The sequence below is a fragment of the Lethenteron reissneri genome, chromosome 26 (genome assembly GCF_015708825.2).
Source record: "Lethenteron reissneri isolate LAM-NWPU_2019-01 chromosome 26, ASM1570882v1, whole genome shotgun sequence".
NCBI lineage: Eukaryota > Metazoa > Chordata > Hyperoartia > Petromyzontiformes > Petromyzontidae > Lethenteron > Lethenteron reissneri.
This window is the reverse complement of record NC_083804.1, coordinates 19,526,649-19,545,203: the sequence shown is the minus strand read 5'-3', so window position 1 is coordinate 19,545,203 and position 18,555 is coordinate 19,526,649. Positions and strand designations below refer to the sequence as shown.

The following is an 18,555-nucleotide window of genomic DNA, read 5'->3' as shown; positions in this document are numbered from 1 at the left end:
ACCGATAACTGTGGCGAATATTTTAACCGTTCTCGGGCCTCCCTTAGGTCGACTCAGCCTCAAATGAGTATCTGGTGCAATGGGATAACATCAGTACTGGGGAGACAAAGGCGGCCGGGCGTGGTGTTGGCCACCTACCCCATTTCGTGCCGTGCAGGCCTCCATAGGTGCTCGTTAACAGAACTTCCAACAGTCTGTTTAAGACTATATGGACATCTTTGTACATATTGATACGAGTGTAGTGTCCACGATTCAGAGACAGTGTCTAGGAGGCAACTTTCACGGTCTCATTCACACACTCTCCACAGTAGCCTGTACACAACACCAGCTGTCTAACACTGACGCCGCTGACCAGCCATCTACTATGCTAAGTAGCGCAATATCTAGCGGCGACGATGGCGACGAGACGAGTCCATTCCCAGAACCGGCAGCCTGGAGCTCCTCGCTCCCGGCTCCTTTTATGCTCCCCAGCGCGGCCTGGCTCCGCCCTGACCGTGCCTCCCTTATCGAACCCGCTAGCAGGTTCCAGGGGCCTCCAGACGGGGTCCTCCGTGACGCTTACCCTGGATCCCCTCTCTGCCAGCACACCGTGCACACCCTCACCCGCGTGTGCGCTGTTTGGCCACCAGGTGGCGCTATTACACTACACACGCATGCTAATCGGTTGTGAGGTATGGCAACGGCTTGGAGAGTCCATCATCCAGCAGTGGGTAGATCGATGTGTGACGATGTCTCGAGAGAGATTGAACGCTGATGTTGATGATGATGGGTGTGACGGCCATGCAAGGGCGGGTTGCTATCGGCTGCTGTGGGTCTACGTGGCGGGAACAGCAGGGGGCGGTGCAGCGAATTCAATCGCTGCACTAAACTTCTGTGCGCACACGACGTCACGTGCTCCCCACCCTCACCAAACCCGCAGTGACCAACGTGGTGAAGTATGGTCAAATAACGACCCCTGACGGCGTGGTGGTGGGATGGATGGTGCTCATCATCCAGCAGTGGATTAGGGCAGTGACGTGTGACACGTCATGCACACTAAGTGCACACTATATATATATTTCCACGCAAGAACATTTCACAACACAAACGAGACCCCGAAAAAAAAACCCAATTCTGGAGATGAATCTGGCCCCCCCCGCGTGGCCGCGCGGCTGGGATGAGATTGGTCACGCGGCTGCCGACGCCGCCACTGTGCGGCGCGCGCGCGTGCCTGTGACGGGGTGCGAACCCTCGTCCCGTGGTAACCGACTCAGCGGGGCTCTCTCTCTCCTCTCTTGTGTTGTTTGACTTTGGCGACCCCACCCCACCCTCCCCCGACGGGGCCGGATCCGGGATGAGAGGAGAGAGCAGAGAAGGGGGTAGGGGGGAGTGGGAAGAGGGGATCATTTTGATAGAGGGAACGGGAGAGAACGGGCTCGCAGGAAATAGATAATTCTCGACTCAAGTTGTGCTCTTGCATGGGTTTAAAGAAAGGTTTCAAGTTTATTTTATTTAACCAGATGGGATGAACCAAAGAGACCAGGATGAGGTCTAATTTGGACGAGTGACCTTGGTAGAGAATCGTCGATCTCTCTATTCTCTCGTCTCGGAGCATGAACCGTCACGTGAACTCCGGTCATCCTCGTAGCGGCTTTTGGCTCACCATCGAACAAAAACGGTCACTGTATTGCGCTTTTAGAAGCGCCGTTGTGGCCGTCTGGAACGCTCCTGCTTCCGATATTAGGAAGCCACTGGAGCTATACACCTCGAAATCTAGATTGAAAACTCATTTATTTAGAACTGCATCATGTGTTTTAGTTTATTGTCCTTCCCCCGCACCACCGATTCACACGGCTGGCCACGTACTGTGCGAAAGAAGTTCAACACAGTGCAGACATAGAACAGGAACAGGGTGAAACATCGCCAGAGATGGAGGAGCTAAGAGGGAGGAAACTAACCAGAGATGGAGGGAGAGAGTGGAAGAGAGTTGGAAAAACAGAGAAAATCGAGAGCTAATATTTGGTGGCATTTTGATATCGTCGATAAGAGGAATAAACAGAGCAGCTGGACGGATTTTCCGCGGTGACTCAACTGAGTTAGAGGAGAGGGTGATGGAGAGGTGGGATGAGACAGAGGAGATGGGAGAGAAGGAGGAGAGAGACGAGAGGCAAAGAAGGGGAATGAGAGGGATAAAGAAGAGAGAGAGAGACAGTGGGATCTTAACAGTCTAACGCGATTAGAGCGAGACCACGGTAGCTATGAGCGTCGCGATTAGAGACGAGATGCGTGTTGGTGGGTATGTGTGCGAGTGTGTGGGTGGGTGGGTATGTGTGGGAGTGTGTGAGCGAGTGGATTTGTGTGCGAGTGTGTGGGTGGGTATGTGTGGGAGTGTGTGGGTGGGTGGGTTTGTGTGGGAGCGTGTGGGTGGGTGGGTATGTGTGGGGCCAACACCAGTGACGATTATCTGAGCCGGTCATGGGCCTCCCCTAGGTCGACTCAGCCTCAAATTAGTACCGAGTGCGGTGTGTAATAATCGCCACTGGGGAGACAAAGGCGGCCGGGCCTGGTGTTGGTCACCCACCCCCTCGTGTGCTGTTCCGGACTTTATAGATGCTCGTAACAGTACTTGCCCCAAAATAATGTTAAGGCTATACGGGGGATCTTTGTCTTTGTATGTGTGGGTGGATTGTTGTGGGTGGGTGGGTATGTGTGGGAGTGTGTGGGTGGGTGGGTATGTGTGGGTGCGTGTGTGTGTGTGGGAGCGTACACGACATTCGCTGTTTTCACTCACAGACAACCTCACACTCGCTGGTGAAAAGAGAAATCCAGAATCCGAAAGATAAACATCCGTTCTCTCCCTCTCACACACAAACACACCACACACACAAACACACACAAGACAAAGATGCCCGTATAGCCTTTTGACAGACTGTTGGAAAAAGTGCTGTCAGCACTTTTGTTCGCTCCTCGCTGTTAGCGAGCACCTATGAAGGCCGGGCACGACACTGTCTCCCCAGTGCTGAAGTTTACACACAACACCAGGTACACACACAACACCAGGCACACACACTACACCAGGTACACACACTACACCAGGTACACACACTACACCAGGTGCACACACAACACCAGGCACGCACACTACACCAGGTGCACACACAACACCAGGTACGCACACTACACCAGGTGCACACACTACACCAGGTATACACTACACCAGGTGCACACACTACACCAGGCGCACACACTACACCAGGTACACACACTACACCAGGTACACACACTACACCAGGCATACACACTACACCAGGTACACACACTACACCAGGCACACACACTACACCAGGTACACACACTACACCAGGTACACACACTACACCACGCACACACACTACACCAGGTATACACTACACCAGGCACACACACTACACCAGGTGCACACACTACACCAGGTACACACACAACACCAGGCACACACACTACACCAGGTACACACACTACACCAGGTACACACACAACACCAGGTACACACTACACCAGGTACACACACTACACCAGGCACACACACTACACCAGGTACACACACTACACCAGGTGCACATACACTACACCAGGTACACACACAACACCAGGCACACACACTACACCAGGTACACACACTACACCAGGCACACACACAACACCAGGTACACACACTACACCAGGTACACACACAACACCAGGTGCACACACAACACCAGGCACGCACACTACACCAGGTGCACACACAACACCAGGTACGCACACTACACCAGGTGCACACACTACACCAGGTATACACTACACCAGGTGCACACACTACACCAGGCGCACACACAACACCAGGTACACACACTACACCAGGTACACACACTACACCAGGTACACACACTACACCAGGCATACACACTACACCAGGTACACACACTACACCAGGCACACACACTACACCAGGTACACACACTACACCAGGTATACACACTACACCAGGCACACACACTACACCAGGTATACACTACACCAGGCACACACACTACACCAGGTGCACACACTACACCAGGTACACACACAACACCAGGCACACACACTACACCAGGTACACACACTACACCAGGTACACACACAACACCAGGTACACACTACACCAGGTACACACACTACACCAGGCACACACACTACACCAGGTACACACACTACACCAGGTGCACATACACTACACCAGGTACACACACAACACCAGGCACACACACTACACCAGGTACACACACTACACCAGGTACACACACAACACCAGGTACACACTACACCAGGTACACACACTACACCAGGCACACACACTACACCAGGTACACACACTACACCAGGTGCACATACACTACACCAGGTACACACACTACACCAGGTACACACACTACACCAGGTACACACACTACACCAGGCACACACACTACACCAGGTACACACACTACACCAGGTGCACACACTACACCAGGTACACACACTACACCAGGTACACACACTACACCAGGTACACACACTACACCAGGTACACACACAACACCAGGTACACACTACACCAGGTACACACACTACACCAGGCACACACACTACACCAGGTACACACACTACACCAGGTACACACATTACACCAGGTACTCATGAGTCCACCGCCCAGGTGCACCGCACGGCCGGACACGCAAACACACCACAAACGATCCCACACACTACCGGCCAGATCTCTATGTAACACGATTTTTGTTCTTGGGTAGTAAGTGTTATTTTCTAATTGCTTATGCCTGAAACGTGTAGAAAATGGATATTATTCCCCAGAAACTTTGCCTTTGTGACCAGGACTTTACGTGACACAAATACACACGCGTTCTCGTTGAAAATATGTACATTTCAAAATAGCGCTGTCCTGGTCACAAAAGCAAAGTTTGTGGGGAATAATAGCCATTTTCTGTGCTTTTGAGGCATAAACAATTAGGAAATAACACTTACTATCCGGGAACAAAAACATGTGTTTGTTGTACAGTGATAATCAGCCACGATCTATATCAACGGTCGGGAGCCTATGGCTCGCGAGCCATATATGGCTCTTCTGGTGACGGCATATGGCTCCCAGACAATTGTGAGTTGAAAAAAATAAAAATAAATCAGTTTGGAACTGATTTTAAGATACTTGTGATATTGCTTAATAATACCGTGTCATTTTAAAGTAAACAGAAATTAGTTTTGAAGATAAATTTCACGGGTCACGGGTCACGCCTGCATGAAGCTCAGCCTCACCACGTGAGAACCAGACTACAAGGCCATCAGCAAAACCATGCAGCACCAGAAGTTGCATTAAAAGTAAGACATATTTAATTTATTATACGTTAAAAATACGTAAAAAAAATAATAATAATACTATATGGCTCTCAATGCAATATATTTAGAAATATTTGGCTTTTATGGCTTTCCCAGTCAAAAAGGTTCCCGACCCTTGATCTATATCAACCGTTGGACGAAGCCCTCCCAAAACTGTCGCCTGTCACAATCCTTGCCACTCCCGCACCATGGGAACAGTCTCCATTGCTCCTTCACTCCTTCATTAGTCTCGACCACATTCTAGCGATGTGTCCTGCCCCAAGCGAACGCTCACTTCCCTTAACCCCCCCCCCCCATCACGAGGTCTCCAATCCATGCGTTCCTCATTGCGTCTCTCAGTGTCATTCCCAGCACGAATCGCTCGCAATCTTCTTCGCACACTTTTCAGCCTTTGTTATGTTTTTTTCTCTGTCGGTGAAACTGTTTGCGATCCGTAAGCAATCACAAACAACACGACACATTTGCCAACAACATTGTGGCCTTAAACGGAATGTATAACAGGCGACGTTTCAGACTATTATCCGTTTCATGCAACAAATGCAACAGCAGAAATAGATGCACTGGTTGAAAACTTTCTTCTTTAAACAAGTTGGTCGTGTTGTGCTTTTCATTAATCCAATTGTAAAAAAAAAAGAAATCGCTCTAAACCTCGGCCATCTCATTAGATCCCGATCCGCCTTGAATCATTTCCATAGATACGAATCACGGCAGTGTCCTCCAGTTGCGTTCCTTCCACAACATATTATATTTGATTAAGAGTTATCCAAATACATGCCGGTGTTGTGCTCGTACATAAATACTGCTGCTGGTCCTCACGCATCCCAGCAGTCAATGTGTGCCCAGACCTGATCTCACTTTTGGTACACCTAGGGTGGCACAACGGTCATGGTTCCACTTTCTTGGTGTGACCAATGACAGTGAATCGCGTGATAACCATCGCAAATGAGTGTGTCATCTAATCGTTTACTCTTATTAGCCATATAAATGCGTCGGTGCTACGAAACCTTGGCGACCTTTAGTGGTGCCAATGTTTTCTCTGACCCATAGACCAGTAAGGTACTAACTTAAGGCTGAGTCAACCTAGGGGAGGGACGAGTTCAGGATAAGACACCGCTCGCTGTCAGTTGTTGCCTGGAATTACAATCAGGTAGCCTGCCTGGTTCGTAGCGCCGTGCGTTCACCACTGCGACATCGCTCCTCTGCATACACGCGTAAACAAAGACACAAAATCCACCGTGTAGCCTTAACAGACTGCAGGGGCAAGTGCTGTTAGCGAGCACCTATGAAGACCGACACGGTACGCGAGGGGGTGGGTGGCCAGCACCACGCCCGACCGCCTTTGTCTCCCCAGTAGCGGTGTTTTTACACACCGAACCAGGTACACATTTGCGACTGAGTCGACCTCGAGGGGAGGCCCAGGACCGGTTCAGATAATCGTCACTGGTGGTGTTGGCCGTGAGCGGGAATCGAACTCCGGTCGCCGAGTTCGTAGCGCGGCGTAGAGCGAACCACAGCGCCACCGCTCCCCACACTCTCACACACAGCCACACACACCGCTCCCTCCCTGACACGCACACACACACACACCCCATCGCCGCTCACGCATGCCTACACACACACACACACATTCTCCAACGCGAGCACACGCATGCGCTTCGTCGGTGGAATGGCATTTTTCGTAAGTCTTGCTGCAACTTCATCAAACATTCCGCACTTTGGTTTTCCCCAACTCATAAATTCGTGGGGTGTGGAATATAATAACCGCGCGTGTGATGTTGACGCGCGTGTGATGTTGACGTGCCGTACGCTGGTTCAGAACGTCGTGTGCTCGTGCCTGAACCGTCGGCTCGCACGAGATTTGTGGATGTTGGCGACTCGGCTTGTGTAACCTGTGTTGCCTCCGAAACGTCGTGATTTTTATTTTATTTTACTTTTATTAATTAAAATTTTTTACCTACGTGACTTTACCGAAAAAAACCTAAGAATATGAATCCTTGCAGTCACGAAAGCTTCAAATCTAGAATTGTGTAACCTGCTCTGTTTGGTATTTCCTCCAATCGGTGTCAACACGTACATGGCAAGCAGACTCGGACATTTCATACGCCGAGTTGAAACGGTGGCGTTTGTAAAATGTACTGCTTTTCATTTGACCCGTCGTGTAAAGTGCAGTCTTCAACTGTTGTCTTCAGATTAAAATTTTGATTTAAAGCTTTCGTGACTGCAGGGATTCATCTTCTTGGTTCTTTCGGTGAAGTCACGTAGAAGGGAAGTAATAAAATAATAAAAATAAAACATAATAAAATTATTGTTGTCTTCAGAATCGCTCTGGCTTCTCGAATTGCGAGTTATGAAGAAGGAACATTTTGCCCACAATGTCGCATATTTCAGATGTTTCCGTTTAAGGCCACGGTGTTATTGATGAATGTGTCGAGGTTTAAAAAAGCTATTTGATTAACACCAGAAAAGTGTGCATAGTCTTTAAATCCATATGAAGTGCAAGTCGGGGTGGAGTGGTGGCGCAGTGATTAGCGCATTGCGCTATTTACCCGGTGCCTTCAGTTCAATTCGCGAGTGCACGGCGAACATTGACTTCTGAACTGGTCTTGAGATTCCCAATTGACAAACCCGCACCGACCATCGTGGTGAAGTATGGTCACGCAATTCCCTATGATTGACGTGCAGCAGTAGCAGCATCACGTGCCCCTCTGCCTGTGAGTGAGTTGTCACGGGGCCGCGGTGTTTCTATCCCTGCACGGTGACCAGTGACGGACTTCTCGTGCCCTCGCGATGTTAATATTTGGCATCAGCTCCCTTCAAACAACCCCCCACACACAATCGTTCGCGTAGGCTTGGGTAAACAAACCCAAAAAAAAAAACCTTAAAAGTTAAAGATTTTTGTCGCATATATTTTTCGAGCCCAAATTTCAAACATTTCGGACGTATGCTTTATATAAGTATCAGCATTGCCTCGTGTAAAATGTCTGCCTTTTAAGCCCTTCTAGAACATTATGATGTTACTCAACTCAGTAATGATTCGTCTCTAGCTATACGTATAGGGCACCAGCCACACGTCCAAACACAACGATAATTGCCAAACGCGTCCGTTCTTGTGTATCAATGCCGTGCAGATCGTGGGGTCTATTTGACCATACTTCACACTGGTCATTCCGGGTTGGTAAAATATTTTTTTGTCTCACCCACCCCCTCCCCCCCAACGTTTGAAATTTGACAAACCTCACCAACTTCATGATTCGTGGCGGAGAGCGGTGGGGCGTGCAGTGGTTCGTGCATTGCGATACAATTGGATGCGATTTGTAACAAAGAATCTGACGCTGTCGATAGCCTCCCCTAGGTTGGCTCAGTCTTAAATGATAAGCTGGTGCGTTGTATAAACACATGCAATTGGGGATACAAAGTCAGTATTGCACTTGTAACTACAACACAGGCGATCGGTCTGCACAAGATATCCTTGTGTTTGTGTGGGAGTTCAACCCGCAGCAGGCAGGAGGAGAGAGACAGCGTGTTGTGGGGGCACGCTGGCTGTGGGCACAGCTCTTGCTGCTGCTGCTACTGCTGCAGCTGTTGCCCTCCGCGCTCGCCTTCTCACGTGGAGCTGACCCTGCTGCCTGCCTGGATGGGAGGCCTCGACACGTCGGGGCGCGGACCCAGCCTCCCGGCACCGCGGCCGCTCGAATCGTCCTGGGCAAGGCGCGGTACCGGCCCGGGGAACACGTGCCGGGTGGGGGCAGACGAGACGCGTCACTGGGGACACACACACACACACGGGACGGTAACACCACGTGGGACTACGTGTGCAGACACACACCTGGCGCCACGTGGTCAGACACGTCCGAAGTCACGTGAGCATACACACCTCGGCTCAGGTTGTCGTTCACACCTGGCGACACACACTCAGAGAAAGACACATCGAGAGACACGCAGGGCTACACACCCGGAGAGATGAAAACAATCTCCTAGCACCACTAAGTGCTGGTGACGGCAACACGGCGCTTTTGTCAGGCTAGGTGCACCTTGAGCCCATATGAAGTATCAAGAGCTCACTGCCGTGATGCCACGGGACACGGTCAGGTGTAATGGGTTAACCGATGGAGAGGACTGGCAGATGTACCATCTGCGCTCCTCACCGTACCAAATTCCTGGATTGTGTGCACAGAAACACACATGGTGACAGGCACAACGTGGTTGCACACACACACATACACCTTGGGAGAAAGACCTTAAGACACAAATGGTGGAACGCCGGGGCACAAGTGGTCAATGACACATTCGGAGATGGTACGCATGGAAACACACACACAACACGTAGGGAGACACACCCGGCGAGAGCGTTGGCCACATAGGTACCTGGTGAGACATAGTCCAAGCCCACCGGCCGAGACACACCTGGAGCGAGACAGTGCCTCAAGACGACGATTCTAAAGACCGCCTGCTCCATCGTGGCTCAAGTCCCCCTTGTCTCCGCTCGTTGCCCCACTCAGTGATCATTAGGAGCTCGCGGGACTTCATGGGGTTCTTGTTGCAGGCGAGGAGCGTCCCCACGCCCCGTGTGTCTGGAGACAGGTCAGTTGCCCCGTGACCCGAAGCTGCTTGGCATGGACATGTACTCTAACACCAGCCCCTTAGCACGCTCGCAAACCAGACACTACTAACACCAGCCCTGTCCCTGACCCTAACCCCATCCCCTTAGCACACTCGCCCACCAGACACTACTACCACCAGCCCTATCACTGACCCTAACCCTATCCCCTTAGCACACTCGCCCACCAGACACTACTACCACCAGCCCTATCACTGACCCTAACCCTATCCCCTTAGCACACTCGCCCACCAGACACTACTACCACCAGCCCTATCACTGACCCCCAACCATCCTCTGGTGCCCTCTCCCCGTCTCTGGCGCTGTCCGCTTGTCCCAGCGGCCCGGGAGACGTGCGCTTGGTGGGGACGTTCACGCACCGCCCAGCGGGGACGCATCTCCTGCGCTGCCCCGCGTGGGGGCAGCCCCCGGGAGACGGGGGGCAGCCGCAGCTGGCGCAGGGCGGAGCGAGCGTCACGCACACGGACAAGTCGCTCAAGCGGAACCTGTCGTTCGTGTGGCGAGCGCCCGTGGACGGCGCACACGGAGACGTGAGGTTCATGTGAGAGACGGGCATGAGACGGGGATGGACCGTGGGTCACAGTCGTCGGTGGTGTCACATCCACGTGGACAAACGCAATGATACACGATAGCTGTGTACTTGATACACGATAGCTGTATACTTGATACACGATAGCTGTATACTTGATACACGATAGCTGTATACTTGATACACGATAGCTGTATACTTGATACACAATAGCTGTGTACTTGATACACGATAGCTGTATACTTGATACAGCAATCGTGCTGTGACGGTTCCACCTGAAGACGGAAGCTTGTGTTGACTCTGAAACGTCGTGAGTTGTCATTTTACTTTCATTAATTTTTATTTTATTTTTTTACCTACGTGACTTTACCGAAAAAACCTAAGATTATGAATCCTTGCAGTCACGAAAGCTTCAAATCTAGAAGAAATGATATTCGGCGTTGTTTAAATACGGAATGAATGACCCCTGTCGTTTGTTGTGTCGATATTTTTTGGAGGAACATCGCCATTCCATTGTGGTACTGTTGGGAAAAAAATAAATCTACGTTGACGTCTCTATGCACTGTGCAATCAAGCCGTGCCGAGGCCGTGCTGAGCCGACCCTTGCCCGATTTTCGAGGCGCCAGATCGATGTTTTTCCACCGCAGTAGCCGAACATTGCCACCGACGCCACACGGAATTAAATATCCGACACGGTGGCGCTGTGTCATCACAATGCACTGACCGATGTTACATGCAATGAACGCGTCATTAACCCTGTGCATGGCCCTGCTTGGCCCGCAGACGGTTTCAGATGTATTGTGAGGCCAGTATATCATGGTTTCGTTCTGACTCGGCACGAGAAATAGCCGGTGGAAAAACCACCCGTGCTGCGAAGACACCAGCAGCCTCGATTGTGCCAGTTGCAAAGGGGTTACTGTTAAAACTGCCCCACTATCGGCAGATGAACGGAACAGGGATACGAAAATGTAAGGAGAAGAGTTGGCGGAGCTTGGAATCGGCAGAATCCCATGTTCTCATAGTTTAACCTGCTCAATCGAAATCCATGCCATCGCCAATCAGGTGGACGGTTAAGGGCGGGGTGCATTGGGCTGTCATTTGTCGCTAATGTTATAGAACTATGGAAGCAAACATTGCACATGGGCATCAGAATCATGCCGCATTTGCCACATTTTTTTTTTAATTTAAAACCGAGTTTACACTGATATAAGATAGAGACGTGTTCAGAGTTTCTTGACATAGTGATTCACCTTCATCATCATTATCTTCGTGTCTTGTACTCTCGGCTCACTCTGCTTCCCCGCACGTCTGTCTGGCAGGGCCTCTATTGTGCAGTCCTACTTCGTGTTTTGGTCCGACGTGGAGTCGCCCATCCTGCGCGCTCACCACGACCCCAGCGGCGACGACAGCGTCCAAAACGAGATCGACCTCGCTGCTGATGATGGCGGAGGTGACGGGAAAGGTGATGGTGAAGCCGATGATGGTGATGATTACACTCTGTTAAGAGGAACCACCAACGCGTCGTCACTACCCGTCCACCAAGACCTCCAAGCCTCTTCGACTCCCACCCAACGATGGGGAGAGGAGGCGAAGACCGCAGCTACAGTGACAATGACTACGATGATGATGATGGTGACGACACTGATGATGACTTCTCCGTCAACCACTGCGGAAGTCAGTGAAGACTCGCCCCGTGCAGTCATTGAACTCGTCACCCACAAGCTGGGCGAGGCAACTCAGACTGCAGACGTCGCGGAGCAGGGAGCTGCAGGAGGTGGTCGAGTTGAAGGTGGACATCTCCAGGAGGTGCCCACCTTGGCGTGGAGTGATGATGAGTTCACGAGTGGTGAAACTCCAGGAGGTTTGACCACGGGTGGAACGTGGCCAATGGAAAAGTCTACCGTGTGGATATCGACACGGCCAGCGTCATCCCCATCATCAGCAGCAGAAATTGAAGCAGCAACAGTAGCTGCATCATTATCAGAAGTAACAATAACATCGCCAGCAGCAGCGACAACATCATCATTAACATCATCAGCAGAAGTAACAGAAGTATCATCACCATCATCTTCTTCTCTATCAGCAACATCAACGATGTCTTGGTCCATTTTACCAGACAGTTCACCGTCAGCATCGACAGAGTTAATATTGCCAAAAGAAGGCATGCCACAGGTAAGAGCTCACAATAACGCTGATGTGAACTCAGTAACAGGACCACATGGACAGAGAGTGACAATTGCAAATACCCTAACAGCCAGCGTGATGAATAACAACAGCTTGTCGACTACTGCATCAGCAGTAACACAAGTCACAGAAAACACTAATGATCATGAACTAGCCGCTGGTGGTGGTCATGGTGATGATTTGGGTGGTGGTGGTGGCAGTGCTAGCGATGATGATGATGATGCTTTGAGTGAAGCGCATGAACACTCTAGGGAAGGTGGAAGAGGGGATGGAGCTCCGGAGAATGAGGATGATGGCATCGGAAGAGGGGACGAGGAGGATGTTTCCATCCCCTTCAATGTTGATGTCTACGACCACCGTGGCGACATTGACAGCGGTGGTCGCAGCAATGCATATGGAGACGCCAAAGTGGTGGGCCGTGGTGAAGATGGTAGTGATGGTGACATTGATGTTGGTGATGATGGAGACACTCTGCCCCATCCTCAAGGCAATAACGAGGCGGCAAGGGGTGATGACTCTCCTAATAACCCTAATGACATCAACACCACAGAATCAAGGGATGGAGAGGCAGATGGAGCTGCTGGAGCTGCTATAGCTACTGGAAGTGGTAATGGAGCTGCTGCAGGTCATGGTGGAGCTACTGTAGACAGTGATGAAGCTGCTGGAGCTGCAGATGGTCGTGGAGCTGCTGGAGTTGGTAATGGGGTTGCTGGAGGTGACGACACCGCTGGAGGTGGTGGCGAAGCTACTGGAGGTGGTGGTGGTGGAGCTGCTGATGGAGGTGGTGGAGCTGCTGATGGAGGTGGTGGAGCTGCTGATGGAGGTGGTGGAGCTGCTGGAGGTGGTGGTGGAGCTACTGGAGGTGGTGGTGGAGCTACTGGAGGTAGTGGTGGAGCTACTGGAGGTGGTGGTGGAGCTGCTGATGGAGGTGGTGGTGGAGCTTCTGGAGGTGGTGGAGCTACTGGAATTGGTGGTGGAGCTCCTGGAGGTGGTGGTGGAGCTCCTGGAGGTGGTGGTGGAGCTACTGGAGGTGGTGGTGGAGCTACTGGAGGTGGTGGTGGAGCTGCTGGAGGTGGTGGTGGAGCTACTGGAGGTGGTGGTGGAGCTACTGGAGGTGGTGGAGCTCCTGGAGGTGGTGGTGGAGCTGCTGGAGGTGGTGGTGGAGCTGCTGGAGGTGGTGGTGGAGCTGCTGGAGGTGGCGAAGCTACTGGAGGTGGTGGTGGAGCTGTTGGAGGTGGTGGTGGAGCTGCTGGAGGTGGTGGAGCTGCTGGAGGTGGTGGTGGAGCTGTTGGAGGTGGTGGTGGAGCTGTTGGAGGTGGTGGAGCTACTGGAGGTGGTGGTGGAGCTACTGGAGGTGGTGGTGGAGCTGCTGGAGGTGGTGGTGGAGCTACTGGAGGTGGTGGTGGAGCTACTGGAGGTGGTGGTGGAGCTGCTGGAGGTGGTGGAGCTGTTGGAGGTGGTGGAGCTGATGGAGGTGGTGGTGGAGCTGATGGAGGTGGTGGTGGAGCTACTGGAGGTGGTGGAGCTGATGGAGGTGGTGGTGGAGCTACTGGAGGTGGTGGTGGAGCTACTGGAGGTGGTGGTGGAGCTGCTGGAGGTGGTGGTGGAGCTACTGGAGGTGGTGGTGGAGCTGCTGGAGGTGGTGGTGGAGCTCCTGGAGGTGGTGGTGGAGCTGCTGGAGGTGGTGGTGGAGCTGCTGGAGGTGGTGGTGGAGCTGCTGGAGGTGGTGGTGGAGCTACTGGAGGTGGTGGTGGAGCTGCTGGAGGTGGTGGTGGAGCTGCTGGAGGTGGTGGTGGAGCTACTGGAGGTGGTGGTGGAGCTGCTGGAGGTGGTGGTGGAGCTACTGGAGGTGGTGGTGGAGCTGCTGGAGGTGGTGGTGGAGCTGCTGGAGGTGGTGGTGGAGCTGCTGGAGGTGGTGGTGGAGCTGCTGGAGGTGGTGGTGGAGCTGCTGGAGGTGGTGGTGGAGCTGCTGGAGGTGGTGGTGGAGCTGCTGATGGAGGTGGTGGAGCGACTGGAGGTGGTGGTGGAGCTGCTGGAATTGGTGGTGGAGCTACTGGAGGTGGTGGTGGAGCTACTAAAGGTGGTGGTGGAGCTGCTGATGGAGGTGGTGGAGCTGCTGGAGCTGCTGATGGAGGTGGAGCTGCTGGCACTGCTGATGGAGGTGGTGGTAGACTTGCTGCAGGTGATGGTGGAGCTGCTGCTGGAGGAGCTACTGGTGGTGGTGCTGGAGGTGACAGAGATGCTGGATCAGCCGTGTCTCCCCCGCATGCCCTGGGAGTCTCGGCCGTCTTGTGTCTCCTCCTCACGCCTCTCGCCATCCTCGTCCTCAGGAGATGTGTACACAGGTGCGGCAATAGCGGTGGGCCAAGATGGTGGCGATGAGGGTGAAGGTTGAAATGTAGTGGTGATGATGATGGTGTGAAGCTGGTGGATGTGGTGACAGTGATGTTCTTTTTTAGTGTGGTTGATGTAGATTCAGAGCAACAACTTCCATCTCACATGCAGGTGGTCAAGCCAGATAATTGATGTTGATTATAATTTATTGTAGTGACTATGACGAAGGCTCATTAACTATTCTGCTTCTTATAGAAGAGTAACTATTGAAGCAAATGTTGGTGATAGCGGTGGTGAGGATTAGTTTTTTTTGCCGTGACAACCCTTACGAGTTGGCTGTCGGGTGGTGGCGGGTTTTAACGACACATTTATTCATTTACGCGATTTAACCACAAAAAAGCCTCTATTATGGATGATATTGGTCGCGTGTTAAACAGGTTTACATTGTTACTCTTGGTTCACGTAGGTATAAAGTAAAAGAAATCACGACGTTTTGGGTGCAACACAAGCGCCCGTCATCAGGTGGGACAGCATGGCCTGCTGCTGAGGCAGACTGTTTGAAAAGGTTTTAAAATTGGGTGTAGCCAAAATACGTGAATTTACCGAAAGAACCAAGACTATGGATTCCTGAAGCCACGAAAGCTTCAAATCAAGCGCGTGTGGTTCAAGTTCAAGTTCATGTATTAGGTATAGCCCTGTGAGCCATTCGGCTCTTGAATCGGGTGCAACCGCAACAAACAAAAACACGAACAAAAAACATCTTAAAGTGAATATGTGACTAAGTGCAAACAGAAAATCCAAGAAAAGACAGCAAAATAGTACACCAACGCTGTGTGCAAACATCCCAGTGGGATGCAAGTCAAACAACAACAACAACAACCACAAGGCAACTTAGATTAAGGCCATCATTCTAACTCTGTACTACAACAAACAAACATGGCTAAACCAATACACTTTTCGAAATCACCAAAATGGTGCTGGTGCCTTCCCCCTCCAGGAGGCGGCGGGTGATGATCGTCACCCTGAGGGTCACGGCCGTGGAGCTGGAGGACAGCCCACGGGGTCCCCGGCGCAAGCGAGGCGGACGAGGAGAGGTCGCGACGGGGTCGCGTGGTGAGCTGGGGGGGGTGAGCAGACACAGCTACAGCCTGGGCCAGTTCCCCGGCGGGCGCGACGGGAGGGAGCCGGGGGATGGGAGGTGTGTGTGCGACCGCGGCTGTGTCGGGGTCTACCACACCACACAACGATACGTGTGACCCCACTCCACCCCACCCCCCGTGTGTGTGTGTGAGTGGTAGTGTGGTGGTGAGCGCTACGCTGCGCTACGAACACGGCAACACGGAATTCGATTGCAGCTCACGGCCCAACACCAGTGACGAGACTGTCCTTGAAGTTGATTGGTCCAATCAACTTCAAGGACAGTACACATTATCAGAGTTATGTTCTTTTGTTTGTATTATGACTGCAGGTATTGCGGTCTATGCAAACATGACTCCTTGTAAAAAGGTGTCAGTTTTGTTGCCAGATAGAAGGGTAAAAAAACAATTATCACCAGTGACGATTATATGTGAACCGGTCCTGAGACACCCCTAAGTCGACTCGGCCTCAAATTAACAGCCGGCCGTTAAGTAGTAGTAACAGAGTTTTAGCCTTTCAACTGGTCCAACACCTAATGGAGACTAGGCTCTAAGAAAAGCTGTCTCGGGTGTGGACCAATCAACTTCAAGGACAGTGCATATCATTATCATCATCAGAGTTGTTTCTTTTTGTTTGCATTTTGACTGCTTGTGTTGTGGTTATTGCGAACATGATGCCTTGTATAAAGGTGTCAGTTTTTGTACCAGTTGAAAGGGTAAGACCCTATTACTATATGTTGCCACTGGTAAAGGAGATGTCTCAGTGTAGCCGACCGTAAATTAACGCCCGGTGCGGTGTGTAAACATCGCAACTGAGAAGACAAAGGCGGTCGGACGTGGTGCTGGCCACCTACCCCCTCGTGTACCGTGCCGGCCTTCATAGGTGCTCGCTAACAGCACTTGCCACATAAGTCTATCAGTTTGTTCAGAATATATACGGAGGATTTTTGTCTTTGGTGTGTGATGGGGTGTTTGTGCCAGCCCCCTCCCCCCCCCGACCCGTCACGATATATTACAAGAGTGAAAAGTTCGGAAAAGTTCGGATAAAAAAAACCCAGTCCATTCACACACACAGAGTGACCATCAATGCACGGGCTACCGTAACGTAAGAATATAATTTACCCACCGCATCGACTGCGTACTTGGTTATGATTTAAAAATTAAAGTTACCACGTAAGGCCCACTGAGCTATACTATAGAGCTCTTTTTTGCACAACAGACATCGCCACAAATGATCGCCCAATGAAGTGGCTTATCATACGGAAATTGATAGCAGCCAAATACTCTAGCGGTCAAATCGAGTGTTGGGCCATTGTCCCTGGTGCAAGGAATGAAGGGGGCCCCTTCTGACCAAATTGCCCCCCCACCCCCTCTGTGTAGCCCGGCGCCAGGGTCACCCCTCCGGCTCATTGGCCCCAGAGCAGTTGAACCGCCTGCGCACTCGGCAATCTACGCCCACTGCACGAAACCGATATATACACTATACATACATGGTAGTAGGTTTTTACCCTTTAAACTGGCACAAAACTGACACCTTTATACAAGGCATCATGTTTGCAATAACCGCAATACAAGCAGTCAAAATGCAAATAAAAATAAACAACTCTGATGATGATAATGATATGCACTGTCCTTGAAGTTGATTGGTCCACACCCGAGACAGCTTTCTCTCTGATAATTACCATTAATAAAGGTGTCAGTTTTGTACCAGTTTAAAAGGGTAAAAACCTACTACTATATTTTGCCACTGGTAAAAGAGATCTCATAGAGTAAATGCTTACCCCGAGCTCTCAATACTCTGATATTGCCCTGTGTTTGAGTTGTACGCCTTATGGTATCATCTGGTCCAACACCAATGGGGACTAGGCTCTAAAGAAAGCCGTCTCGGGTGTGGACCAATCAACTTCAAGGACAGTGCATATTATTATCATTATCAGAGATCTTTATTTTTGTTTGCATTTTGACTGCTTGTGTTGCGGTTATTGCAAACATGATGCCTTGTATAAAGGTGTCAGTTTTGTACCAGTTTAAAGGATAAAACCTACTACTATATTTTGCCACTGGTAAAGAAGGTCCCATAGTGGCACTGTTGGTGACAGAAAATGTAGTGGTATATGTTTAACATCTTTATTGTGGGTGATTGCGGATGATGATTTGGTGTACTGATGATGATGATGAAGAATGCATAAAACCATACAATGTTATACACTAATCCGCACACGTAATATTGTATTAGCTGTAGAATGCATTCCAATTTGTTTATATCCATATGATTTATATGTAGCATAATTCCAAGTAATTGTTTTCACTGTTATCAATATTGCTTTCTACAGAAGTCTTATATAATATATTAGAGTATGATGAATCTTGATGATGACGGTGATTGT

The 18,555-nt window shown here is 50.9% G+C and overlaps 1 protein-coding gene across 1 annotated transcript; it reads left to right on the top strand.

Moving 5' to 3' along the window:
- The first annotated feature begins 7,025 nt into the window (after positions 1-7,025).
- On the top strand, positions 7,026-13,293 carry LOC133347969 (reelin domain-containing protein 1-like). Its single transcript, XM_061560732.1, has 6 exons — positions 7,026-7,045; positions 8,866-9,106; positions 9,867-9,948; positions 10,305-10,526; positions 11,834-11,976; positions 13,256-13,293. Exons 1-6 carry the CDS (start codon positions 7,034-7,036, stop codon positions 13,291-13,293), a joined length of 738 nt encoding a protein of 245 aa, XP_061416716.1. The 5' UTR covers positions 7,026-7,033.
- Positions 13,294-18,555: the final 5,262 nt, after the last annotated feature.

What these genes read in the sequence shown, in the direction of transcription:
- LOC133347969 (XM_061560732.1), top strand. An exon ending in CCCCGTGTGTCTGGAGACAG is followed by an intron (nt 9,949 to 10,304) that starts GTCAGTTGCCCC and finishes CGCTTGTCCCAG; the next exon opens with CGGCCCGGGAGACGTGCGCT. An exon ending in CACGGAGACGTGAGGTTCAT is followed by an intron (nt 10,527 to 11,833) that starts GTGAGAGACGGG and finishes TCTGTCTGGCAG; the next exon opens with GGCCTCTATTGTGCAGTCCT.